Source organism: Symphalangus syndactylus, chromosome 6 (genome assembly GCF_028878055.3).
Source record: "Symphalangus syndactylus isolate Jambi chromosome 6, NHGRI_mSymSyn1-v2.1_pri, whole genome shotgun sequence".
NCBI lineage: Eukaryota > Metazoa > Chordata > Mammalia > Primates > Hylobatidae > Symphalangus > Symphalangus syndactylus.
This window is the reverse complement of record NC_072428.2, coordinates 122,305,465-122,331,511: the sequence shown is the minus strand read 5'-3', so window position 1 is coordinate 122,331,511 and position 26,047 is coordinate 122,305,465. Positions and strand designations below refer to the sequence as shown.

The window sequence follows — 26,047 nt, the reverse complement described above, 5'->3', positions numbered from 1 at the left end:
CAAACCTGGTGCCAGGGCCAGCTGAGGAGCGGAGGTGGCAGCCACAAAGCCATCTTTGTGGACAGCCTTTAGAATCTCCTGTGGGCATCCTGAGATGGGGTAATAAGATGCCACTTGATGACAACAGCCCTGCCTTTCAAAGTGACACTTGGCAAAGGGGCGTCATGACAATGACACCTGCTCATCAGCCCTGTCCACCTCGAGCTGGCAAGCGCTGGGCCACCGTGCTCATTAGGTCGGCATCTGTCCCCACCAGCCTGCCAGCAGCTGATGCTCATTAATCCTGGAGCCCTGATCCTATTGGGCTGAAAGAGGCTGAGCTTTTAGAGCCATTTATGGCAATGGCCTCAGTGAGTGCTGCTAGATTGATTTATAATTGGGCTGAGGGGGCTCCCTGCATCCCCGGAGCCCAGGCTCTTAAACTGGGCCAGCCCAGGAGTGTGGTTTTGGCTCATTGACTTCATGAAAAGGACAAACGCAGAGCTGGGGTTCCCGTCAGACCCGGCGTGGATGGCATCTCCACAGAGCTGACTCCCTCACACCCAGGGCCCTCCTGGCTTGGCCGCCTTGGACATGTGGTTCCTTGCTGGGACACCAAGTAAAACCTGTGATAGTGAGGACATGGGCTCTTCGGGAGAGCAGGACACTCAGCAGGGTCTTCCTAGCAGGCTTTGGGATCAGTCCTCTGAAGTCATAACAGTTTCACAGGAGAATATCAATAATGAAAATGGCGGATTATATTTATTGTCCGTTTAACATCTGCTTGGCATTGATCCAAAGGTTTCAAATGGATCATCTCATTCAATGAAGCAAGAACTATTATCAGGTCTCTTTGGCAGATAAGGAAACTGAGACACCAAGGGTTCCATAACTTGCTCAGGGACACACTGTGCTAGAGGCAGAGCGTGGCTTTGGACTAGGTGGCTTAGCTTGGGGCTTTGGTGCCTTTGCTTTCTACTGCTCCAGGCATGGGACTTGGCATTCCCAGCCTAAGCAATGGGTCTGATGGGTTGTCAGAGATCCTGGGAGCCTCCATAGTGAGATGGCAAAGCCTGGGGTGATGAAAGAGAAGGTGACTGGCAGTCAGGAGACTGGAATTCCAATTTCCTTTCGGTCGCTAAGCAGCTGTGTGACTTTGGATATATAACCTTTCTCCCCTGTGCCCTTCATCAAGTAGGCATACTGTCCTTAGTTATTGCTTTTAAATAAGGATGTTAACTTGCAATGCATATTAAAACACTGAGAAAATAATTAATAATGATGCCTATGGTGGCCCTTGGCCCAGTAGGAAGGCCCCCAGCATAGGTCAAGAGCTTGAAGGAGAGCATCATATTTCAGGTGGTAGAGACAGTGAGCATTTGTCAGTCCAGGAGCGGCTTCATCCTTTGCCAGGATGAATCTCTGGTTCTCTGTGTTCTTGTCTTTCTGTGTCCCGTGGAATTTCCTGGATTTAGGGGAAGCTGGTGTCTGCTCACCTCTTTGGGTCTTTTCTTTCTCCCGGCATGGGACTCTCATGAGTGTGTGGTAAATAAAGCACCTGATCCTACCTCATTCCCCCAATTCCTCCTACTACCTGCTCTCCACTTCCCCTTGTGTCTGTTTCTCTCCTTCTGCTGGTTCACTATCATCAAAGACGCATCTCAGTACCCAAACTGTGAACCCAACTGTCTTCATTGCTGCAGGTTTCAGATTAGCTCGAGTGATGGTGGCGCTTTTTACAGCAACAGAAGCTGCTGATGCATAATTCAACAAACAATCCAGAATTGCATCAGAATCCAAATTACTCACATCAGAAGGATCTTGATGTTAAACACTGACTCTTAAAAACCAACTTCATTCATGCCGGTTCCTGCGCTTTTATCTTCTAGTATTTGTAAAATTTTGGGGAAGGCTGAGATGTGGAGAAGGCTTTTAGCCTAAAACGGATGGCTGGGTATCCCTGCAGAGAATGCGGGTGGTGTGATGTCCCCAGCCCCCATCCCTGGGCCAGCTGTCAGAGTGGCAGGTGTCTGGGTCTGGATCTTGGGGCAGGATTTCCCTAGGCCCCAGGCAGGTGTGGGATAGGGCCGCCCCTGGAGGCTCTAGTTCCCACACCAAGGCAGGGTCTTTCCCTAAAGAAAGGAGCATCCTGCTTCACTCTGGAGAGGCTGCGCTGCACCGTGGTTAAGAGTGCACAGGCTTTGGGAGAAGCCTCCTGAGGTTCAAAGTCCAGCCCTGTTGGCCAGGCGCGGTGGCTCACACCTGTAATCCCAGCACACTGGGAGACCGAGGTGGGTGGATCACTTGAGGCCAGGAGTTTGAAACCAGCCCCATCTCATGGTGAAGCCCCGTCCTCTACCAAAAATACAAAAAATTAGTCAGCCATGGTTGCACACACCTGTAATCCCAGCTACTCGAGAGGCTGAGGCATGAGAATTGCTTGAGCCTGGGAGGCGGAGGTTGTAGCAAACTGAGATTGTGCCACTGCACTCCATACTTGGTGATAGGGGGTGACTCTGTCTCAAAAACAAACAAACAAACAAACAAGAAACAAGAAACCCAAAAACCCAAGTCCGGCCCTGCCACTAATCAGTTGTTTGACCTTGGACATGCTACTTAACCTCTCTGTGACTTAGCTTCCTTATCTATCAAGTGTGGATAAAAATAGTGCTTATCTTAATGTGCTGTTGTGAAAATTAGAGTTAATATATATGAGTGCTACATATGTGTTGGCTATTCTTCGTCTCTTTCAGAAACTTCCATAGATACCTAGGGAACCCACAGGTCTCCCCATTCCCTTTATGAACTCCCCAATTTTCAAAGCATGGCATACTCTTCAGTATCTGGACTGAGTCTCCGGAGTCCTTTCTGCCCGTCCATGGTGGGGATATCCCAGGAGGCTGGCTGAAGGCTTTCTCTTGATGTGATCACTTTGACCACCAGCTCCCCGTCTCTAGGGTGCATTTGCCTTATGCCTACTTTGGTTCAGCTGTGTGTCCCAGGAAGTCCCCAGGCAACATCACTGTCTATCTCCAGTGAGGCTTAAAGGATCAGAAATTTATATCTCACCAAACTATGGCAGCTCTTGGGATACCGGTTGCCCATAATTTGTGAGAAAACAAAACACCCCCAAACAGTGAAAGCTTTCTGTGTCTTGAACATGTGTACAGGCATAGGTATAATGGGAGAAAGACTAATTAGGAATCAGGCTGCTAACTGGCTTCATCATTTGTTTCCCGGCCATGGGGATCCTGGTCATTCCTTCTAGAGCAAGTGGTTATGGATTGCACTTGCATCTGGACTTCTTGCTTTTTCTGGGTGACAAAGAAAGTCAAGTAATATTCTCCCCTGTCTACAAGAGGCTAATTGAGGCTCCCAGCTTCCAGGCTGTCTGCCTATCAGAGGCAGCCTGCATGGGTGCCAGGGTTTAACTGGCTGCTGCTTCCCCCTGGTTCTGCTCAGCAGCATGTCAGGGGCCACATGGCCAGACATGAGATGCACAGGTGGGACGCACGTGCCAGCCTGCCTGCAATACTTCAAATAGGACGTTGTGCCCCCACTCAGTGCTGCATCATCAAATGTATCTGGCTGACACCCTCTCTCAGCAGGACTCTCTCTGGGGTCCCTCCCAAGGTTTCCATTGATTTCTTCCTCTCACAGGGCCTCAGACTCTAAAGAAAGTGCTTATTCATCTTGTCTCCACTCCTCATCTTCCTTTCTTCCCGAATGGCCACCAGCCAGCCCCTTGTCCTCAGCCATGCCAACTAGCCCCCATAAAACCCATGGTCCTGTCATCCTGCAATAGCCGCAAACCAGTGATTTCTAGGAGCCTGGAGGGCAGGCTGTGACTTCCACTCCAGTCCAGACCTACACCTGAATGCCTAATTGAGTGTTTCCTCCATTATTTCCAGGAGTGAAAAGTAGGTTATTTGGTCAATAGCTCCCCTAGCTCTTTATCAGTAGCTGTGGTAGCTACCCATTTGCTGTAAGGCTGCAGAGAGATGCAGCTTCACTTTTGCTGGAGTGTGCAGCCACACCTGCCCCAGAAAGGCAAGACTACATCTGCACGTGATGAGGCCCAGGATCCCTGAAGGCTGAGGATCCCTGAAGGCTGAGAATCCCCAGGGCTGGTCCCACAGCTCACCTGACTGGTGGATCAGAGCCACAGATGGCCTCAGAGAATTCTGGCGAAGCAGAGGGATTTTTTCGTGCAGGAGGAAGGGCAGGAGCTCAGAGCAGGACTGCACACGCAGTGGGTGGACCAGCAGCTTCCTCATGACTAGAATCTCAAGGCAAGGACAGTGGGAAAGAGTGGAGAAAAGTTCTTCATAGATTCTCATGATTTCTTCCTGGGTTCATTCATGGCCCTGGCCTCACATTAACTCAGTTTTAATTTCATGTTGTGTGCAATGTGACTTCTAAAAGATGACTAATCTTAGCCCAGAGAGGTGAAGGACTTTACCCAACATCACACAGTAGGTTAACAGCAGAGTAGAAGTGAAAACCCAGTTTTCTTTTCTTTTAAAGCAGTATTTGCTCTTCTGACAGCTAGAATCACAGACTCAGACAACAGGGACACCTAGGGTCAGAGAGGTGAAGTGACTTGCCCAAAGTCATACAGCCTATTCGTGGCAGAGCTGGAACTAGAACTCTCTTAATCTAGTGTTTGTTTCACTTCTCACTCCTGATCACATTCTCTGGTCCCTTCACCTGCTCCCCTCATTAGCTAGGGAGGAGGGACCCTCTTAGGGACTGGCATCTGCTGGTGCCATCTGCACCAAATCAGCTTGGGTGTCTCGAGGGGGTAGGATAGGGCAGCCCTACTGGCTGGGCACTGCTTCAGAGGAAACTCGGCCCCATGCTGGCCCAGGGGCTGAATGCAAGAGCAAGTTTTGCATGAGCACAAACTGTTCCCTTCCCCCTCTCCCATGTGTCCTGGGTCTTGGCCAGGGCTTGGAGAAAAAAAAGAAATCTGGATGGCTGCTAGCCAGGCAGACTCCCAGGTTGTCAGAGGATTGGGGAAGGTCAGGCAGAGATGCCAGTTAACATGAAAAAAAAAAAAGGGTCGGGTGCAAATTAGTGGTCTGCGTCTCAACACCACTGTGCCTGGAATCTCTAATAAGTCTTGTCATAAGTTGGCAGAAGAGCCTAGATTGTTACACAGCCCCACTTCTGAGTCAAGCCTGGGCTCTGCTGCCATGCTCTGAAGATGGCTTAGTGTCCTGGTGCCACCCCACTCTGCCAGTTTCATCCAGGCTGAACTTCAAGCCTCTAAATGTCCAGTTTCTCTCTTACACGGAGTCAGGGACATCTTCTGTGGATTCCCACCATCCTCTCCACTTCCCTTGCCATGTCTACTTACTGTTCTGCCTCTCCTCCTCGCCTAGGAGTTTCTAGAGATCCAGGACTATGTCTTGCTGCACTCTGTATTCTCAATGCTTAGCACGGTGTTGTGTAGTGTTATGCTTACTAAATATATCTCAGATGAATGAATGAATGAATGAATGAATGAATGTTTAGCTAACAAAATTAGGACTTGAGTGATGAGCTTGTTGGGAGGAAGGGTGCTCCCATGATAATCAGCCATGCCCAAATCCAGGTTCATATGTGGGGCTGTTTGCTCTTGACTCCTTAGTTTGACACCCAGGTTAAAGCCAATACACCCTCTCTGGATCATGGGTTCTTGAGGGTAAAACCCATTCACTGCCTTAGATGTTGGGCTGATAATCAGATGAGAGACACAGTCTGGCAGGGGAGTGGGATTTATCACCCACTGTAGGAGCCTAGAATGGGGAGTGGGAGAGTCTTCTTTGGTGGGTGGGGCTGGGGTCAGTGGTGGTGGTGGGGGTGTTAGGGGTCAATGTTGTTGATGGTAAGCATGAGCTAGGCCTTGGAGGATAAGTGAACATTTCCAATGAAAAGGATGAGGAGCAGCATGAGAAAATTCGGAGGAGGAAACTGACAACTGGTATAGGGAACTGTAATAGTTTTATTTGGCTGGGGCATGGGGTAGGGTGGGATGGGGTAGGGCGTGGCTGCAGAGGAAGCTGTGAAGCGCCTTCATGCCAACCGGAGGAGATCCTCTGCTGTGGGGTCTGGGCGCTCAGATGGACACAGGGAGGTGGCATCTCCTAGGGCTGCTGGGTTTTGTGAATGATCATGCCTGTTTTGTCTCCTGGCCAGCTTGGGGCTCAGCAGGACTCCAGTGTCTGTGTCCACTCCCTGGTTTGAGATGCCTGGACCTGCACAATGACCAGGATGGCTGTGGCTCACAGGATTGCTGTAGCCTGCAGCAGCGGCCCCTCCTCCCCAGGACAGCCTAGGCGAGGCTGAAGCCTGGCTGTTGCCACAGTAACTGTCAAGCAAGGCACATGGCAATGCGCGATGCTCAGCTCTGCAACGCATCTCGCTGCAGAAGAGCACTGAGGCTAGACAGCGACTGCCAGAGCCTCTGGGGCACCCGGCTACCTGCCTGGAGCATCACCTGCCAGGGATGAGCCTCCTGCCAGCTTGAAGTGTCATGACTGTGAGCCCAGGAGACCTGGGAAACTCAGGGAGTGGCAGCCCTGGAAAGGTTGTGAGGAGAGATTGGGAGAAACAATGTCCGCACTTTTCAGAGTGAGTCTGAAAGACAGGCTAGGGCCTCCTGATAGCAGGTGCACATTTACAGACCACATGAAGGCTAGTTAGCTTTGTTGCCTCCCTGATGCCCTTCCATTCCTCCATTTCTTCATATATACACTTGTTAATATAATAAATATTTATCAAGGGCCCATCATGCCCTTGGCACATGGATGCTGCCCTCCAGGAACTTATGTTCTAGGAGGACAGAAATATCAATGAGTAATTCCCACACACACTAAGGTGTGCTTCTTCCAGGAATCTTTTTTTTTTTTTTTTTTTTTTTTTTTTTTTTTTGAGACCAAGTTTCACTCTTGTTGCCCAGGCTGGAGTGCAATGGTGTGATCTCAGCTCACTGCAACCTCTGCCTCCCAGGGTCGAGTGATTCTCCTGCCTCAGCCGCCTGAGTAGCTTGGATTATAGGCACCTGCCACCATGCCTGGCTAATGTTTCATATTTTTAGTAGAGATGGGGTTTCACCATGCTGGCTAGGCTGGTCTTAAACTCTTGACTTCAGGTGATCCACCCGCCTCAGCCTCCCAAAGTGCTGGGATTACCAGCGTAAGCCACTGGGCCCAGCCATTCCAGGAATCTTTTATTCATGCTCCAGAGCCTTGTGCTCTCCAAAGACTGTGGAGTCTGCCTCAGTGGCCTCCCTGGCCTCTGACTACCGGATGAGCTGGACAGTGAGGACCCTGGCAGGAGACTGGTGGGGTGGAAAGGATAGAGGTTGGAGATTAATTCACACTAGTTCCCCATCTTTAGCACTGCCCCCCCCACCCCACTGTCCACCCCTGCTGGGTAGCCTGGGGTTGGCTGCATCCTTTACCTAAGATCGCTTCTCAAAGTGATCTGCCCTACGTGATTCTCCTTTCAGCTTCCAATAACCATCCCCATTCCTTGCTCCCTCAGGCTAAAGGGTTGTGAGGGTGCTTTACTTTTGCTAACCCCAGGATCCTGCACTATCCCTTGAGGTTGCCCATTAGTTCACATGGGTGAACCAGAGAAGTAATTAGAACATATCAGCACAAGCTGTCCCCAGTAACAGAACACAAATGCAGGGAGGTTCTACTTCTTCAACATGCTTTGCCAGTCACAATGGGGGAGATCAAGTAACGGAAGGGAAGTGGATTCCCTAGCCCCAATTCTTCTGCCCTGAGCCTGATGCTGGGCATTGCATTTCCCATGTCACCTACTTGATGCCACCTTGCAGCGTGGCCACACACACACACATGCACACACGTGCACATGCCTGCTCCTGCCAGCTGCTGGTACTCTTCCATCTTCCTGGCTGGGCACAGAATCTCCTTTCTACTAATGCTAACTGGCATTGAGGGGAAGCAGAAACTAGATTCCATCATCCCTTTGCTTTACTCAAAAGGAAAAGGATGGGGTAAAATGGAAACTCCCTAAGACTGTGATGGTGTGGTACAGGGAGAAATAACTAGAGTTTGCCCTCTGTGTTCCTTCCCGTCCACTGCCTTCTCTGCTTACCGGCTTTTAAGTCACCAGCAAAGAATTTCCTGTCTTGTTACAGACATCATTTTTCAACATTAAAAGCACAAAAGGAGAAAGGAAAAGCCTTAGCCCAGCTCGTGCCCAACCAATGTGAGGAAGTACAAGCTTCTTGGGACTTTCAAGGAGTGCGAGTGCCTGCTGAAAGGCAGGGTGTGGCTGGGCGTGTCTCAGGAAACAAGAAGGAGGGTGGTTGGTGGGCAGAAGGGGGCTGGGACTCATGGGGCAGAGAAGCGGGGGCCATGATGTGGCACACCCTGGGGCTTGCTTTGCCAGAGAGAGAAGTTAATGATCGCTGTGTTTTCAGTGGGGGTCTTTTCTTTTTCATTGTTATTTTTTATTTATTATACTCTAAGTTCTGGGGTATATATTGTCAGGACGTTGGCACGGGCAAAGACTTCATGACTAAAACACCAAAAGCAATGGCAATAAATGCCAAAATAGACAAATAGGATCTGATTAAACTAAAGAGCTTCTGCACAGCAAAAGAAACTATCATCAGAGTGAACAGGAACATACAGAATGGGAGAAAATATTTGCAATCTATCCATCTGACAAAGGGCTAATATCCAGAATCTACAAAGAACTTATACAGATTTACAAGAAAAAAAAAACAACCCAATCAAAAAGTGGGCAAAGGATATGAACAGATACTTCTCAAAAGAAGACATTTATGCAACCAACAAACATGAAAAAAACGCTCATCATCACTGGTCATCAGTGGGGCCCTTTTCTTTTGAGAATGTTGTCTCTTCCAGCCAGAGCTCTGTGAAGGACACGCCTCTGCTCTGAGCTGCCAGTCATGGCTTGTGGTTCATGTTCATCTCATGTGTTATGGGACTTGACAGAAAGAAGCCCTGCTTTGAGGAATAGAATAATGAAGCCTAATGCTTCCTAGAATCTTGCAGAATTGGAAGGGAGGGCTGGCATGAGCCCCAGGCTTGAGCTGATCCCACCCTGAATTCTACAACCCAAAGGTTGAGACAGTTTCTGTCTTATCCACCCTTGAAGCCAATGTAGTCCCAACTTGAGGCCCCAAAGCCTCTTAGGACCCCTGGGAGAAGTAATTAGGTGAAACTCTTCATACGTACTTTTTCTTCAAAGGGTTGAACAGCTGGAACCCCTTAGTTGGATTGGTAAAAATACATGGTCAGGACACAGAAAAGACATTAATAAAGAGACCTTTTTTTTCTGAGCCAAAATTGTTAGGGTAGACTATTACGATACAATAATGAGTACAAAATTATCACTGTGGTGGAATATCTGGTGACTGGGACTAATATGAATGATTGACTTACGAATCATACATTTTATTGTGTTAATCTCAGGCAGGGACACAATCTGGCTGGGTGACTTTGGGCGAGACACTTAACAATGGGTGTCCTCAGTTTCCAGGGTCTCCTCAGCTCTGTGTATAGGTGATTTTGGGCACGAGGGGAGAGAACTCCTATGGAAGTCAGACTGAAGTGACGGTCACAGTGCAGGTGAGACAGGAATAGGGAGGACAGGTGTAGGGGAGTGCTCTGAAAAGGGAGCCAGGGAATGGCTGTACCCCACCTGCACCCTGAGATAGAAGTCGCTTATGAATCTGTACATATTCCTTGTGATTTCCTTTCAGCTGGACTGAGGGGGCTGTGACTTCTCTCCTCACTTGTGTGCAGGTTGAATGTTTTAATTAAGATCTGGGCTGCTGGTCGGTGGGAATTGATTGAAGCAGGTCTGCAGTCCCAGACAGAAGCAGAGAAATGCCGCGGGAGGGAGGTGCAGAAAGAGACCCCGGGGAGCTTCCAGCCTCTCTGGCTCTATGCTGGAGACAGAGCAGGGTTCAGAGAGCCCTTAATGGCCAAGCAGATTAGGAACATGTTCCGGCTGAGGGCATAGAGCCCTGGTGAATAATAATCAAACTTGCAGCCAGTCAACCAGCTAAGCAGACAAGATCTAAATAAACATCCTGCTGTCTCTGCGTGGGCCGGCCACGATCTCCATTACAGAATCAAGTTGTCTCCTCCAGCACCCTGACCTTGGGCTCTCTGCTTCATCCTGGTGCAATGCCCATTTCCCAATATTGGATTAATAAATGTCTCTCACCCTTTGTGTTCACTCTCCTGGGCTCCCTTTGGATCTGGCAAGTGAGTGCCGTCATTCTCTGGTGGCTTCTGAACCATAGAGTTACCTGGCGACAGATGGGCTATTCCGTTTTCTCAGGTTTTCTTCTTCATTCTTGCCAGTTACTCAACTCCCATAAAACATTTCAGCCTGCAGACTCCGCCAATTTTTACACCCCCCTCTGCTCTCCAACTTAGTTAAGGCACTTCAGTGTTGAGTATCTCCTTTACTCAAAGACATTGTGAAGGTTGGATGGAAAGAAAACATTTATAATCTATTAGCTCAGAAGCTTGGTCTGTTCTAGCACATCTCAAACTTTCACATGCACACAAATTGCCTGGGAATTTTATGCAAAGGCAGATTCTTATTCAATAGGTTTGAGGTGGAGCCTGAGATTCTGCATTTCGTGCAAGTTCACAGCTAATGACGATGATCTTGGTCCTTGAACCACACACTGAGTGGCAAGGATCTAGATCAGTGCAATTCAGAATATACTCTGTGAACAAGTTGTTAGTGGTCTATGCTGAGATAGGTACAGACAGTGAGAGTGAGTATTTAGAAATTTATACAGCAACTTGATATTGATGCAACATCCCAGCTCATAGTCAATGCATTTGTATTTTGCAGCTTTAAGTTTCACTCTTCTAGTAATTTGTTCTTCTAGTATTTGACAAAAGTTTCCATCTACAGTAGATGGGAAATTTTACAGAATGGTCCTTCAAAACAGTTTGAGAAGCCCTGGCCTATATGACATGTGATGTGCTTTGCAGTCCCCGAGATTCTCTGATGCTCTGCAGCTTGTGCACAAAAGTGTCCTGTCTTTGGGGGCAACCCTGGGGAACATGATCCCTGCTGAGGCTCTCGAGCTGGGTCCCTGGAATATCTTCATCCCACCTGTTTTCCAAGCTCAATGTTTTCTTTTCACGGCAGAATGCTGGGTATTTCAGACGAGGGTTTAACGTACCGGGGGATATGCCAGGAAAGGCCGACTAACGAGAGAGGCAGCCAGAGAGCCTCTGAGCATGCGGCCCCAGAGGTGTCCACCCCAAGCCTGGGCAGCCTGCTCCCTTCCCCCCTAAGCAGGATTTTACTCAAATGTAGTACCACCTGCCCCACTTCTGAGAAAGAAAAAGTCGGGCTGCAAAACAAGCCAGTGAGAAGGCTTCCTGCCTTGCGTGCCCACAGGGGAGGGCTGGGTGTTAATGAACCCAAGTGCAGTCATAACAGGAATGAGACCAGCTGGAGCCCGCCCGTGTTTGACCAGCGGTCATTTGGCAGGATCCAGACTGCTGGGGGAGTGGTCAGAGACGCAAACATAGCCCGGTGTTCTCCCTGCAGAGGCTGTCTTTGTTGTTCTTGGACCACTGTGGGCCAGGACTGGTGGGGTTGACCCTGGGGACGCAGGGCTGGCAGAATTCCTTTCAAACTCACTCTTTTTCTTCCATTTCCCACCTCTGATGCTTGTTTCAATGCTGGGCAGCTCACGGGGCCCCTCTATCAATGGACTGATTGGTTTTATATTCCCCCCTTTTGAGCTGGAGGTAATCCCTCAAAGATCGCTGCTCTATGGAACATCATGCCATCTTTACTAAATGCTAATTAAGTTTAAAAATCACAGAGAAAAGGGGCTGATATTGAATAACCATGTGTTGAATAATCTTCTTACATCCTTTGGAAATTAGCCACTTCAGTGTTCAAAAACGATGTGATTCCAGCTAAGTTCAGATTTAATTGAGTGGATAGATTTTAATTTGTGCTTATGATTTATTGAATGACCCTAAGCGGCTTTATCTTTTAATTTGCGCAAATTATTAGTGAGGGGCAAAGTTGGCCACAGGAGGACTTGTCACTGAGAATGTGTGTGTGTGTGTACATGCGTGTGTGCGTGCACGCTCACCTTTGGATAAAAACTGATACTTGGTAAAGTGGGGCTTTGAGGTTGTTCTTTCAGGGATATAGGCGAGGCATCCTGTCCTGATCATTCTCTTGCTGTCTAAGACACGTGCCACCATTCAGCTTGCTGAGTCAGGTGCCTGAGGCGGGGTGTAACATCCATGGCCAGGGAACAAAAGTAAAGTTGTTTGGTTGACCCAGGATTTGGACTCTAACTGTGGCCTCATTAGTTCTGCTCCATAGACATTGAGGCTCTTAATACATTTTGTAATACATATTTACTGTATTTCAGTATATATTTACTGTATTACAGAACTGTAATACATATTTACTGTAAACAGAAAGGAGAAGGAGAATAACGAGGCTTATGGGCACATCTTGTGCACCATGGTCCAAGTCTGCTAAGGTTTCATCTTGTCCAGATGTCTGGTACCAGCCTCTGCCCTACCCTTGAGCTACAGATGGGACCCCGATCCCACAGAGCAACCGTGACTCTGGAACTTCTGTTCTCCAGCTGTTCATCAAACTGAGAAAAACTTCAGAGCTGTGTAGGCTTATTTAGTGTGTTGTCAGCCTTGTATACTGGAAAATGGAAACAGATGAGACACATCTACCTCCCTGTGAACCCAGCCATATATCATAGCTCACGTCCTGCCACCCCAAGTCCTTAGGTAAAAAAGACTTTGGAGAATGTGTCTCTGCTTAGCTTGGCTAGGTAGTTGGTCTATTTTCTCTGCCCCAAGCATCCCATGGGTACTTTTGAACAATGGAGTGTAGGCATGTTTGACTGTTGCAGTGTTATCACTTGTAAATGTCAGTGAAACTAACTGATTCTCCCATCGGAATATAGTTATCTCTCGGACATGATATATGATAGGATAACCTCATACTCATCTGTCCACTTCTGCAGCCAAGTCACCTGGCCAGTGTGTGTGTGTGTGTGTGTGTGTGTATGCTCATCTGTGTTTAAAGGTGTGTGTGCATACACAAGGCAGAGAGGATGGAGCCCACCTTACTGCAGCATCATGTAATTAACTCAGTGCTCAGAACCATCCCAGCCTCTGCGGGAAAGAGAAAAGGAAGCCAGCAGTGCCTGCTGAGCTGATTATATGTGCAAAAGCTCTGTTGGCATCTGGTTCAGGAGAGCACCCAAAAAAAGTTAATTGATGTTGTCCAGTCTCCTTTCCTTAAGACTATGGTTACAGCCAAGCATGAGCAGTGTCTCCTGCATGGCCACTATCCAGCACAATTCCATAATTCCCCCATAAAGCTGGTGGGGAGGAGGAGGTGAGTGGCTAAGGAAGTGGGAACAGTTGGTGTCACGTGCTCCCATCATTTCTACTAGCTTACTGGGAAATAAAGCGTAGTCAAGAGTGTATGAAGGCAAGATGTAAAATTAGAGACTGGTGCTAATCTGGTTACTTGAAAACAAATGAAAGTGCTGTAGATTTGTTCTGTTGCTAAGAACCACCACACTAAACCTCGTGTAGTTCCTGGAGGATGCACAACAGTGTAATTCTCTTTAGGGTGTGCCACAGGTTCCTGGCCTGTGGGAGGGAATGAATCAGGAGGGGTCTTGAGAACCTTCATCTGTGTGCTTGCTCTGGAAGTGAGTCCCAAAGCTGGAGATTTAGTGACAGCAGGCATCCCCTCTCTGTCTCACTGTCCATATTCTGGAGGCAGAGATTTGTAACAGGCCATGTGCACCTGCATAGGGATGGGTAAAGCAGGGACTCTGAAAGAGTCGAAAAGCATTATAAACAGTTGTTCAGAAATGAGTCCCAGGAGTTCCACGTGAAACTGGCTCTGTGTGCATTGAAGCATGGCTGTTGGGAATTCTAACTGGTCCAACACTCCTGCAAAACAACGTGTAAATATTTAGGAAGAAACTTGAAAATAGTCAAATCCCTTGAACTAGTGACAATTTTTTAAAGAATCAATTCTAATTTGTTCCAAGGGTAATAATCACCAAGATACACATTTCAGCATTTATTTAGTCTATCAAAATTTGGAATTGATATATACACTCATTTATAGGAGAATGGTTAGGTAGATTTGTATATTTATGTAGTCAATGAAAACTTCGTTTATAAAGGCCAATCTTGTGACTGATTCTTGTGTGATAACATTCAGTGAAAAAGCAGGAGACAATTAGAAAGCAGGATACAACGAATAAAATAAAAACTGGAAAGAGAACCACCAAAATGCTAATAGTAGTTGTGCTTGGAAAATGGGGCGAGGTGTGGTTTATTTATTGTTTTCTATTTATTTACATTTTTTTCTTAATTTTCTTTAATGACCATTTATTACTTTTACATTGGAAAAAATAAAAAAATAGAATCCCAGGGAATGCTTTAGGTAGCATTTAAGTCTGAGGGTGAAGACGCTTTGAAATATCCATGTCCAATCCCGGTGTGTGCAGCCAGCCAGCTAATTAACTCAGCAGTGAGGGGGTCTTTTTTCAAGTGGGTTGTATGGTTTGCTTGGTGGCTTGGCCATCTCACAACACGTGCCATGAGTGGGCTTCAGAGAGAGGGAGCATGGATGGAGGGATCAATATGAGCCTTTCCCCACTGCTGGGATAAACCTGACTGCCAACAGGAATGTATTAAGGGTTTCTTACAAAGGATGCACCCTGCTTTGAACTAAAGATGATACAGAAGAAGTACAAAGGAAAATTGTTGCCCATAAGAACTTGTATTCCTATTTAAGGATATGATACTAAGACGTAGACACGCAAAAAAGTTCATGAACATAATATATAACTATATTTGTGTATGCATATACTTGTGTGTGTTTATATATGTATATATAAATATACACATGCACACCCACACATATATATGCACTCACATATACATACTGCAAATACTCTCTCAAATAGATTGGTAGCTCAGACAATATATAATTGTGCAATGCAAAATAAGCACTTGTTATACTGTGTTAGTAGCATTGTCTTTGAATACAAAGGACAGCGTATCATTGCTGATCATTTTGATAGTGGTAACAATTATTGCAGACCATGCCAGTGCCAATACTCTCTGTTATTAATGAGCTGATGATGTAGCAATCTCCATTTGCAAAATGCCACACATGACAATGTAAAAATCTTGATCTTTTCACTAAAATTGACTGTGCATGCTTAGGGTGAAAGACTTGTGGAGGTTTGAGGTCCCTGCCACAGGGACCTCATATTTGGTTTTCACTTGAATCCCTCCCAATGAGCTTGAACAGCCATCCTCATTTTACCAAGGAAGAAATTGAGACTCAAGTAGGCTGCATGAGAGCCTGAAGCCAGCAGCAGCAGGGGCTGTGATTCTTGTGTCTACACTGCACCCCTCAGCTGGTCAAATATTATCCAAGCAGGCAAGGCAAACAACCATGAAGGGCTCATGCTGGAGCCTGGAATCCGTCTTTCTGACTCCTGCAATCGGCTGTGCTCTTAACCCTCTTCCCGCTTCCTCTTCTCTGGGCTTCAGAGAAAGAAGGAGACCTCCTCAGCCTGTGTGCTTTGTCCAAGAGGACAAATGCAGGTGACCTATTAGAAAGCACATCTAGTGGTCTACCCTATACCCAGCCCAGAAAAGTCTCCCAGCTTTCTTTTCTCCCCTCTCCCTTGTATTTTATCATGCCCTGTGGCTTCTTCTGTGTTTTTTTCCCTCCTCCTCTCTCTCAAAGCAAGCAAACAGGAGTGTGAATAATTGATTGAGAGAAACTGGAATGACTAACAGTTCTGGTGGGAATCGTCTCTCACGTCAGGAAGCCTGCGGGGGTGCACAGATGACGACCAGACGCCTCTGGCTCCTGCCCTAGAGGGATTGTGGGCTGCAGGGGATGCCCACCAGGCCCTGTGGCACCTGGCTGTGTCTGGACCCTGCTCAGGGCTCCTGGTGCTCTCATTAAAGCCTCAGCCCTGGGCAAATGGTGCAGTATCTTGGAAAGTCCTCTGTTCCAATCTAATTTGAATCACACCAGATATCCGCTCCGCATTCATCCCAAATATGTGAGCGTATGTGAAGTAGAACACGGGCTAGGGGTGTAAATTCTTTGCCTTATTAACATCCATGCCAGATGTTTCCAGCCCGTGTTCCTTGCAACTGGAATGTCGCTTGAAATTTAAATAGATGTTTTTAAATAAAAGATTATCTGGTCAAATTTGAGAAATACTACATAGCCTCCTCTTGGAGATTCACTACACACTTAAGTTTATTAAAACACCTGAGAAGTCCAGTAGATTCTTCAGTTGCATTTGTTTTCTTCAAACTTATTTGGCCATTTGACATTTTGAATCACTTCTTTTTTATCTTATATCTTGTAGGACACTATCTCAAGTGTACAATTTAGGCAAATATTGTTCTATGCAACTCTGCTCCCTACCTCATATCTAGAAGGGACAAGATCAGACTGGAGATGTGAGTTTGAGTCCTGTCTCTGCCTCATGCCAGCTGTGAGACCTTGCAGGAATCTCTGAGCCTCAGTTTCCCCATCTATAACAAGGATACAACCAAACCAACCAGTCCTCAATTTGCGAGTGCTACCTATTGCCAGTAACAGTGCCCAGCAGAGTGCTTAGAATCTTGGAGATGCCCCATAATCTTGTATTTAAACTGATTATAGTCCATGGTAGATAAAGTTACCTTGTAGCTAAGCAGAACACATTCAGATCCGTTTCAGAAACGTGAGTCTCTAGCTCAGGAGATTTCCACAACTGTCCTTAGTAACCTGATCTTATTCTCATGTTTAACCTTGGCAGTGGGAAGTTCTTCCTGGTATCTTGCCTAATTTACTGGAGTTGGCATTAATGCCATTTCCCCCTAAGGCATGGCTCTTGGACCAGTATCACCTGAGAATTTGATAGACATAGACCCAGAGTTACTGAGGCAGGTGCTCTGAGTTGGGGACCAGCAATCGGTGCTTTAGCAAGTTCTTTGGGTGATAGGGTTTGGAAACTACTGCTCTAAAGCATCATCTGTTTTGACTTTGCCAAGCACAATCTGAACTCAGTCCCGTGAGGCCCTGCTCCTGATACTTTAAATCTGTCCTGTCTCTTTTTCTGCCTCTCCGTGGAGGACTGCTGTCTGTTTTCTGGGTTCCTGGAATGTTGGCAAGTTTCTTTAAATCAGGATTATAAAATTCTTTGAGAATGGCAATCATCCATACTTTAGGAACACACTAGGAGATAAAGGGCTACATTATATTATCTTCTCCCTCGGTGCCTTGGTCCTTCTGTCTGGGCAGGTTCTCTGATTCCACCCATCTGTTTCCACAGCCATGTCAGGGACCAGGCAGGGTGAGCCAAGAGGGCCACAGTATTGCAGTGGAGGAAAAACAGTCTCCCTGGGGGAGAAGTGTTGCATAAATATGCCTCCTTGTTATCACCACCAGGGCCTGGCGCTGCCCTTTGCACATGATCACAATGCTGCAAATTCCACAGGCTGCTCTCTACAGGGATTTGAGCAATGAATAACAACTGTTGGGAGGGTTAGTTCTTTGGTATTTTGATTCATTAAAAAAGTTATCTGTAGTTCCCGGAAGCCCCAAGGGGAGGGGCTGCTTCTACTCCTGGAATCCCATATGGGGCCAGTTTCAGCATCTCGAGCAATTCTCAAGCCATAAATAAGCCAACACCGTTATAAAATGTGGTGAGCCCTGCCTCTGTTATATTAAGCCACTGTTATATTATGAGGTACAGGGGCGGTGAGGGGTGACGGTGGTGGCAAGTCCAAGAACATGTGAAGCCCAAGAACATACCTTTGACTAGTAAAGGCCAGACAAGAATTAAATAACTGGTCCCTACTGCAAAAACCTTGAAATCTAGAGACAGTGTGTACACCAAAAAGGGTAATAGTTTGGATGTTATCTTTCATTGTTTTTGAAATTTGCAGAGTGAGTATGAAGAGCTATAGTGTGAAATTCTGGAATCCTGGGTTTTAAGATTGGCTCTTCCCTGGTGGTTTGCAACCTTGAACGAGATTATTTCTTCATTCATTCTTTTACTTTTTCCTTCAACATTTGACTGATGTTGATGATGCTCTTGCCACTATGCTGGTTGCTCAGAGTACATTATATATCAAAGAGTAGAAGCACAGCCCTGTTCTTAAGTAGCCCACAGTCTGAGGAGGGAGGTATTTGTAAATAGATCACAATACAGAGCGCAAAGGCTTCCATGGAGGTATGCAAGGTCCATGGGGATCTGTAAGACAGAGCCTCAGATGCTTTGGAGAAAGGAATGCTTCTCAGACAAGGCTTTGACATACTGCCTCCATTTCTTTCCCTCCTCCAGGGGTTTTGTAAAAGCCAGGTCATATCAACCTAGTCCTGGTTCTCCCTTGCATGGTAGACTCCCACATGAGGAGGGACATGAGACACTGCCTGGTGTAATCACCCTTTGGATGCTAATGTACCCACTCTCATAGTATACACCCACCCTTGCCCACACACAACAACCCAGCCACTTGTCCTGCCTCCACTTGAATATCTCCGATCATGGGGAATTTTGTACCCAATGTTATGGCATCTGTTATAAATATAAGATCTGGCCGAGTGTGGTTGCCCATGCCTGTAATCCCAGCACTTTGGGAGGCTGAGGTGGGCAGATCACCTGAAGTCAGGAGTTCGAGAACAGCCTGGCCAACATGGTGAAACCCCATCTCCACAAAAAATACAAAAATTAGCTGGGTGTGGTGGTGTGCACCTATAATCCCAGCTACTCAGGAGGCTGAGGCAGGAGAATGCTTGAGCCCGGGAGGCAGAGGTTGTAGTGAGCCAAGATTGTGCCATTGCATTCCAGCCTGGGCAACAAAGAGTGAGACTCCATTTCAAAAAAAAAAAAAGATCTAATGCCCATTTCAGAATTGTCTTGGCTGTCACTGGTTTAAAGTAGACTAAATCTCAACTAGCAGAACCTCCTGATACCATTGAGTGAAATTTCAAATCTTAGCAGCTCAAAGAATATCAGAGGTGGGAGGGACTTTTCAATAATCATTATCATTCTCATTCTCTTTCTTTGAACCTCATTTTGCACAGGAGAGATCGCAGACCCAGGTGAAATGACAGGAGGAAGTTAATCATCTGCCATGGCTGCTATCCATGAAACTGCTTGGAATGTCTGGTAGTTTTTATGGAATAAGGAGCTCATAAGAACACCTCAGGGATGGGCACAGTCCTCAGAACTATGACATGCTAGGGGAGAGGGGACAACCCAGGACACAGCCTGCTTTAGGCATTTCTAATCTCTAGAGATTGTTGCCTAGTAGAGAACTTTGGCATCAACCAATGACTCAAGAAATAATCACCCAGGACATACCATGTGCCAGCCATGTGCCAGGGGTGGTGAGAAGCTGGAGCTCTGAGTTAAATATTCCTACTCTTTTCTCTAAAGCACGTCTTAAGTTTTCAATGGGAGGAATCACTATTTCCATGACTTGAGAACACTAGACCTCTGGCCCACAGAGCAACAATCACCTCTGCACCATGAAACACCAAGCTGCCACAGCTAGTGCTCCCTTCCAGGTACCGTCATGACTCTTGAGAATAACATGTGTTTCTCACAGAAACAAGATAATTGGGGAATAGCATAGATGTTTCACCAGGAGCGTGTGATGGTCGGGTGAGGTGGGTGATGGAACCTCTAGGGCACTCTTCCTACCCTCACTCCCAATATTTGGGGGAACAGTGCTATGTCAGCAGAAGTTGGAGGATTGCTCCTGAAAGCTCCATCCATTGCCTCTCCCATACCACAGTTTCAGCTCGTGGCCTCCAGTAGAACGTGGGTGTGTGTTTCTGTTCTTTTCTCTTGTGCCAGGCTGTGCTGTGAGAAACAGCACTCTCCCCTGCCATCCATCCTGGCTCTTTTCTCTCCTCAGCCCCAGGTCTCTGCATTTCAGTCGTTACCCCCGGCCATACCTTCCTGCTCACAGATATCTTCTGGAGAGCAAAGTGATTTGCAAGTAGGCAGCAGAACCTATCTACTGAGTTGGTGCTGGTGGCCACTGAGGCCACAAGGAAATCAAATGGTCTCTCCAAGCAGCAAGGGGGTGAGGGGGCTCCTGTGGACCCATGAGGGATGTCATAGAAGGGGAGGCTGTGGTACCCCATCTTCTGTGCTGCCCAATCAGATGTGTGGGTACCACAGAGATGGGAGACGATGTCACATCTTGCACCTCAGTTTTCCTACCTGCACAGGGGAACAGGGGAGTTGATCCTTCCAGCTCTCTCTCTTTTGTTTTCTTTTCCTTTTGAGTTTGTAGAAGACCGTGTGTGGAAAAGCTCTGGGCTTATCAGGGAAACACATTCTGTACAGGCCATTTTAGGGGAGGCTATAAAAAGGAGGCAAAGGTCATTTGGCTTGGAAAAATGATCTTTAGGATTGAAATCATTTAAAGCAATTTTTTCTAGGAAAAGGAGAGAACTTATTTATTTGGGAATCTGGGTTTTTTCCAACTGGGTCCCAGTAAACAAGGCTGCTGGGCTGATATTTCATAACATAAGCATCTCATATTCTCTGGCTTTTCCTAAATAGCCTTTTCTAGCAGAGAGAAAGAGAGATCCAATTGCCTCATAGAAAACATCTGGGGAATCTAGTGTAGGATTTCTTTTTCTGTACTTTGTTTTTACACATTTCATGAGCCTGGGAAAGGAGTTTTTGCTGGCGTTCATGTTTGATGAAGAGAGAGCAATGCAGGAAGATAAGTTTCTCTATAAGCAAACATTGCCATAGGTGGGATTTGGCTCCTCCTGCTAAAAGCAGAGAGAGGATTAACCCTGCCTGGCACCAAAGGTTGACCTGGGAAGACAGAGAGGATCAAGGAGGACTGAGTACAGGTGGGGCCAGGCAGGAGTGATGACCACCTCGTGTCCTTTCTAGGACAGTCACAGGGACAATTTCTTCTGGTTCCAAATCCAAGCCAAAGCCACCATCAGGGCCTGCTGGATGAAATTAAAGGTGGTGGGCGCTGCCTCCACTGCAGGGCGGAGAAATCAGGAGGCCTGGGGGGGCCTTCTCTCCTGCCCAAACAGTGATTGATCAGGGCTCCTGAGAAATGGTTATTGCTGAGCAAATCGCTTCCTGGGAGTGGAGATTTAACAGCAGCAATTTTATTTCCTTATGGTTGCTTCTTGCTGAAAGTGCCTTGCCTAACGTCACTGTTTATAGTTGCTGGGTTTGAAGGCCCTTTAAAAAAAAATCCTTTAAAGGAAGGTATTTGGAGAGCTGAGCCAAGTGTAAATGAGGAGAAACAGATACTTAATTGGGATGCAGTGGGCACAGGGACCCCAGCATCTTGCTCCGCCATGGAGCAGCAGCAGAGACACGGATTTCTTCGTCCCTTCCCTGTATCCTCGGCTGGGGGTCCTTTGCCCTGTGGAGCAATAGAGGCTTTCCTATTAGCATGTGAACTCCAAGGACTTTCGGCAAAGTTGGTACAGTCCCTGGGCCAATGCTGGGATCCCTGGTGATGATTGATGAGAACTTTTCACATCGCTAAAGCTCTCCACAGTCTTCAGAGTAGCAATACTTCAAGAACCTTATCAAAATTTGGTTCTCACAACAACACTATGGGGCAGATGCTACAGGTGGGGCTGTTCCAAATTTGCAGATGGGGAAGCTGAGACCCCTGAGGTGAAGGCATTGGTCTAAGGTCATGCCAGTGGCATTGGGACTCAAACTCTACTGTCTGCTCTTTTCTGTTCACATAAGGGACTGGCTGGGGTGGAAGGAAATATTGCTCCTTGCTCTCCTTGGCTCCTATTTGCCTTTTTCCTTTCTAAATTCCACATAAGCTCTCCCTCACTTAGTTCTTCATGCTGGCAGTCCCCACTTGTGCTTTGTTGCCCCACATGCCATGCTGTTTCCCACCCTGCTGACTGAACACATGTTGCTCTGCCTACAGTGTCTTCCCCACCGTTCTGACTGCTCTAGGAGCTCTTTCTCAGATCACATGTCACCTGTTCCAGTAAGCCTTTTTTGATCTGTCCTTCCTGTCCTCCTCTTCCCCAAGTAGACAGAATCACTCCCTTTCCTGGACTGCTACTGGGTCCTCTAGCATGTCCATGTTGGCATGGATCACACTGTGCTGTGGTTATTTAATCAACTGCCTGTCTTTCTTACTGAGTTCTGCATGAGACCCTTTAGGGCAGGAACATCAACAGTTTGTCTTTGGGTCTTCAGTGCCACACACAGAACATGCATATGGTATTTGCTTTTGATGAGTGGAACTGGGGCTGGGGAGCCCAGTCCATGTGGCATTATTCTTGAGCCTTTTCTACCTCTTGGAGGACAACCGGGTTTCTGGATCCTAAGGAAGATGTTTGTGTGAATTGAATGATATTGTCCCAAATCCTTTTGAGGGCTGGGTGGGGTGGAGTTAAGGGGAAGGACCAAGATGACATGGAAGATGTGTAAGCACTGGCCATGTGGGCTTGGAAAGCCCGACCAGCCTCTGCCCCACCAGGTTTCTTTCCTACTCTGGCCCTGCCCAAGCCTCTACTAGTAGGACTCAAAATCCCAGCTAAAGTGTCTGTCTTGGAAAAAGGCACGCAGATGAAATGGGGACATCAGCTTCAGAGGCCCTACTAACATGAGCTTGGGGTATCCAGGATGAGAATGTGGAGGGTGGGGACAGCCTTGCCTTTCTTGGTCTTCTCACACACAGACTTGTGCACGTTGTCCATCAGACCTCTCTCTGACACCTTGAAAAGAACACACAGAGAGCTTGTCCCACAGCAGACAGGGTAGTTGTAACTGACTCTGGGTGGCTTACCCCTCACATACATTTTCCCTGCAGAAAGCTGGAATGCTTTTCTGGCTTTAAGAGTGCGTTTGTTGGAGTTGATAGTGAAATTGCTAGATAAAAATCATATGCTCTCTGTTAGTGCAAGTACCTCACACTGATTCATTTTGCTAGTCATGACTTTTCTGTTTGTTTTGGGGGCAAAGCTGGCAAAACAGGAGTTTGGTAGAGCTAGAAACTGTTGTTAGGATTCGAGGGTTCAACAAGTGGTGACTCTTTGGCAATCGTGAAAGAATAGCCCAGAATCTACACCAGCTCCTGGGACCCACAGATACTCTGGGTGTGTTCCTCTCTGCAGACATCTGGTGGATGCATTCTGATACCCACCAGTAGCTTCTAATTACCAGCTGCTCACCCTTACCTTCCCTCCAGCCTTTGCTGGTGTAGGCCTGGCATCTCCCAGCAGCTAGCCTTTGACACCCTGCTTGTTTTGTGAAGGAGCCTGTCGTGTGGTATTAAGGCAAGGTGGATCAGCCCCTCAGAACTGAGAGCCAGACCCTGGATAGAATTGCATGTGACAGGAGAGATGAATTTATCAACATCAGCGGCTCCTAATGAACACAATCTCCCGGTGCTAATGGGAACCTTAAGGAGTTAGGCATGGATGAAGGCCACGGAGGCTTTCAAATGCAGATGCCCCTAATCAATCACATATTGTGACTCATCACTTACTCCTTTGGTCCACTTTTAATAAAGACCAGGATGAGCTTCTCTGTCCAAACAGGAATGAACGGGAGCCAAGCTGCCATCTTCACTTGGCCCAGGTCAGCATCAAATGGCTCATGATTACTCTCTGATGTGCGGCAACTTATGTGTTGCTGGACTGGCAGCTCTGCAATCAATCCCAGCTGCTGGACTGGAGGGTGAGGAGCCCCTGGCCACCTGAGCCTCAGGTTGGAATCCTCTCTTATATCCCTATTAAATACAAGGCCCTACCACATGGGAGAGTTTAAAGGGAAAATGAGATTTTATTAAAGCCAGGAGACCTCCCTGATAGAACAGAAAACCTAATAAGGGCGTTAAGATTTCTTATCTCCCATGAAAGTTTCCTATTTTCTCAGATTCCTCTCTTTTTTTGTCACTGTATTGCTCCTCCTCCACCCCTGCATTTCCATGGGCACCTCATTATTTAAAGCCACTGCTAAAAAGCCAAAAATTAGTAGCCAAACCATCCCAGAGCTGTTTCCCCCCAATGAAGGCCCAGGGGTTTAGAGTGTATTTGTTTTAAAGTTTGAACATGGTGACTTCAGTAGACTCCCCAGCTTTAGAGCATTGATGGGATCTGGATTTCCAGAAAATAAGACAAGCCAGAAAAATGTGTACATCTATAGCCCTTGGTCCAGGAGGAGCTGATGGCCAGACACACAAAATCTAACCTTTCCAGCTGCCACTCTGCTGGTTTCACTAACCCTATGCACATCCAGAACTATGGAGGTCTGGCACCAATTGTAGAATCCTAGGGCATGAGGCACTAAGGCCTGGAAGCCTCTCCCTTTCCTTCCCTTCCTCTTGACTTCTCCAGACCTTGGAGAGAACATTGCAAGACTGAGTCCTCTGGGGAAAGGTGTACTTGGCATCCCTGGTTGCTGGGGCTAAAGGTGAACTTAGCAATGAAGTTCAGCTAGAGACTCATGGGCAGCCAGGGCTTGTCTTGCCTGCTCTACTGGTTTTATCATTACTTCTACTGCCTGACCACATCATGCCCTGTCCATCTCAAAGCTTGGAATTAGTGCCTGTGCAAAATGGGAATAATGATATTTACCAACGACATAGTATTTTGAAGATTAAAAGGGATAATGGATGGTAAGCCCTCAGAAAAGTGCCTGGCACATAGTAAGTAATAAATGTTTGGCATTATATAGTTGGCATAGCATTAAATTATTTTATGGTTTTCTTAATAAATGCTGGAGAAATGCCAATTTTCAAGGCACTTCCATGCTCTCCACGCCAGGTCCTCTCCTGAACCCACAGACAAAGATTATCTTCTTTAAGCCTCTCAACTTTCCCTATTTATAGGTGAGAAAGTTGAGGCTTTCAGATGTTGCACAAAATTATACTGTTGGTGAGTGACAGAGCCAGAATTTCTTGTATTGATATTTATGCGGTACTTATTTTATGTCAGACACTACTAGGTGCTGGAGAATTGAACCTTTGTGGGTTTGATTCTAAAAGGCTTCATCTCTCTAATGCATCATGCTGGTTTCCACTGTGTGAGGTGTGGGAGAGGGTGAGTAACATCTGACCTTGGAGATAATGAAGATAGAGAGGACACATTGCTTGGTGTAGGGGCCTCCACTCCTGCCTGAAGGCTGTGGTGCAGTAGCTAAGCTGATGCCACTGGGAGGAAGGATCTGCATGGATCTACCTGACCTCCTTCAGAGGACTGTCCTAAGGGAAGAGGAGGGACTCCTTCAATGAAGAAGAAACTGCTTGAGTAAACAGGGCCCAGGCCACGCCACATGTGTGATCCGTGTGGTGATACTGAATGCTATACACTTTATTCTGGGAAAATTTAAACATCAAAACAGCAGAGCCACTCAAGGTTATCATCTCTGACTTGGTTTTAGCCATTTGTTTCTGCTTCTTTTGGATTGGAAAATTGAAGCTCATTGCTAGAAGGGGTGATACCTTTGCTCAATACCTGGTCCTGCAGCCCTAATGTAGTGCCACATGACATGTCACATGATATAAATCTTTCCCAAAGCATTCTCATGTGCCTGACCACCTTCAGTACAGCTGGTGGGAGTGTGGGTGATGCGTTGATTGATAGGAGATAAGCCAGGCTGGGACAAAAATAATGCAGGTGTCAATCTAGAGGCGATGGCCAACAATCATTAATCAGAGTAGTGGCACAGATAATCAAAAGATCATGTCTTTTTGGCTTTGGATGCATGATTGCAGTTTTTCACATCAGGCTTACCTTTCCAATCAATTTTCCCCAGAGTTATTTCTCAGTGTGTTTTCATGGATTAAAACACTCTTCAGTGGCTGGGTGTGGTCCAGACTGAGTGTGTGTGTTTTGGGGGGGGTGGGGGGGTTATTTCTCAGTGTGTTTTCATGGATTAAAGCACTCTTCAGTGGCTGGGTGTGGTCCAGACTGAGTGTGTGTGTGTGTGTGTGTGTGTGTGTGTGTGTGTGTGTGT

At 46.9% G+C, this 26,047-nt stretch overlaps 1 protein-coding gene across 3 annotated transcripts in view; it reads left to right on the top strand.

Moving 5' to 3' along the window:
- The window catches only part of PLXNA4 (plexin A4), a 457,179-nt gene that overhangs the window by 180,701 nt on the left and 250,431 nt on the right, over positions 1-26,047 (top strand). Inside the window, exon 4 of one of the 3 annotated variants that reach the window (XM_055284056.2) lies at positions 12,537-14,792. The exons of the other annotated variants lie outside the window; for them this stretch is intronic. Within the exon in view, the coding sequence (XP_055140031.1) occupies positions 12,537-12,644 (108 nt within the window). The 3' untranslated portion in view covers positions 12,645-14,792. Of the gene's footprint in view, positions 1-12,536; positions 14,793-26,047 lie in introns of those variants that run through there. 3 annotated transcript variants of the gene reach the window in all.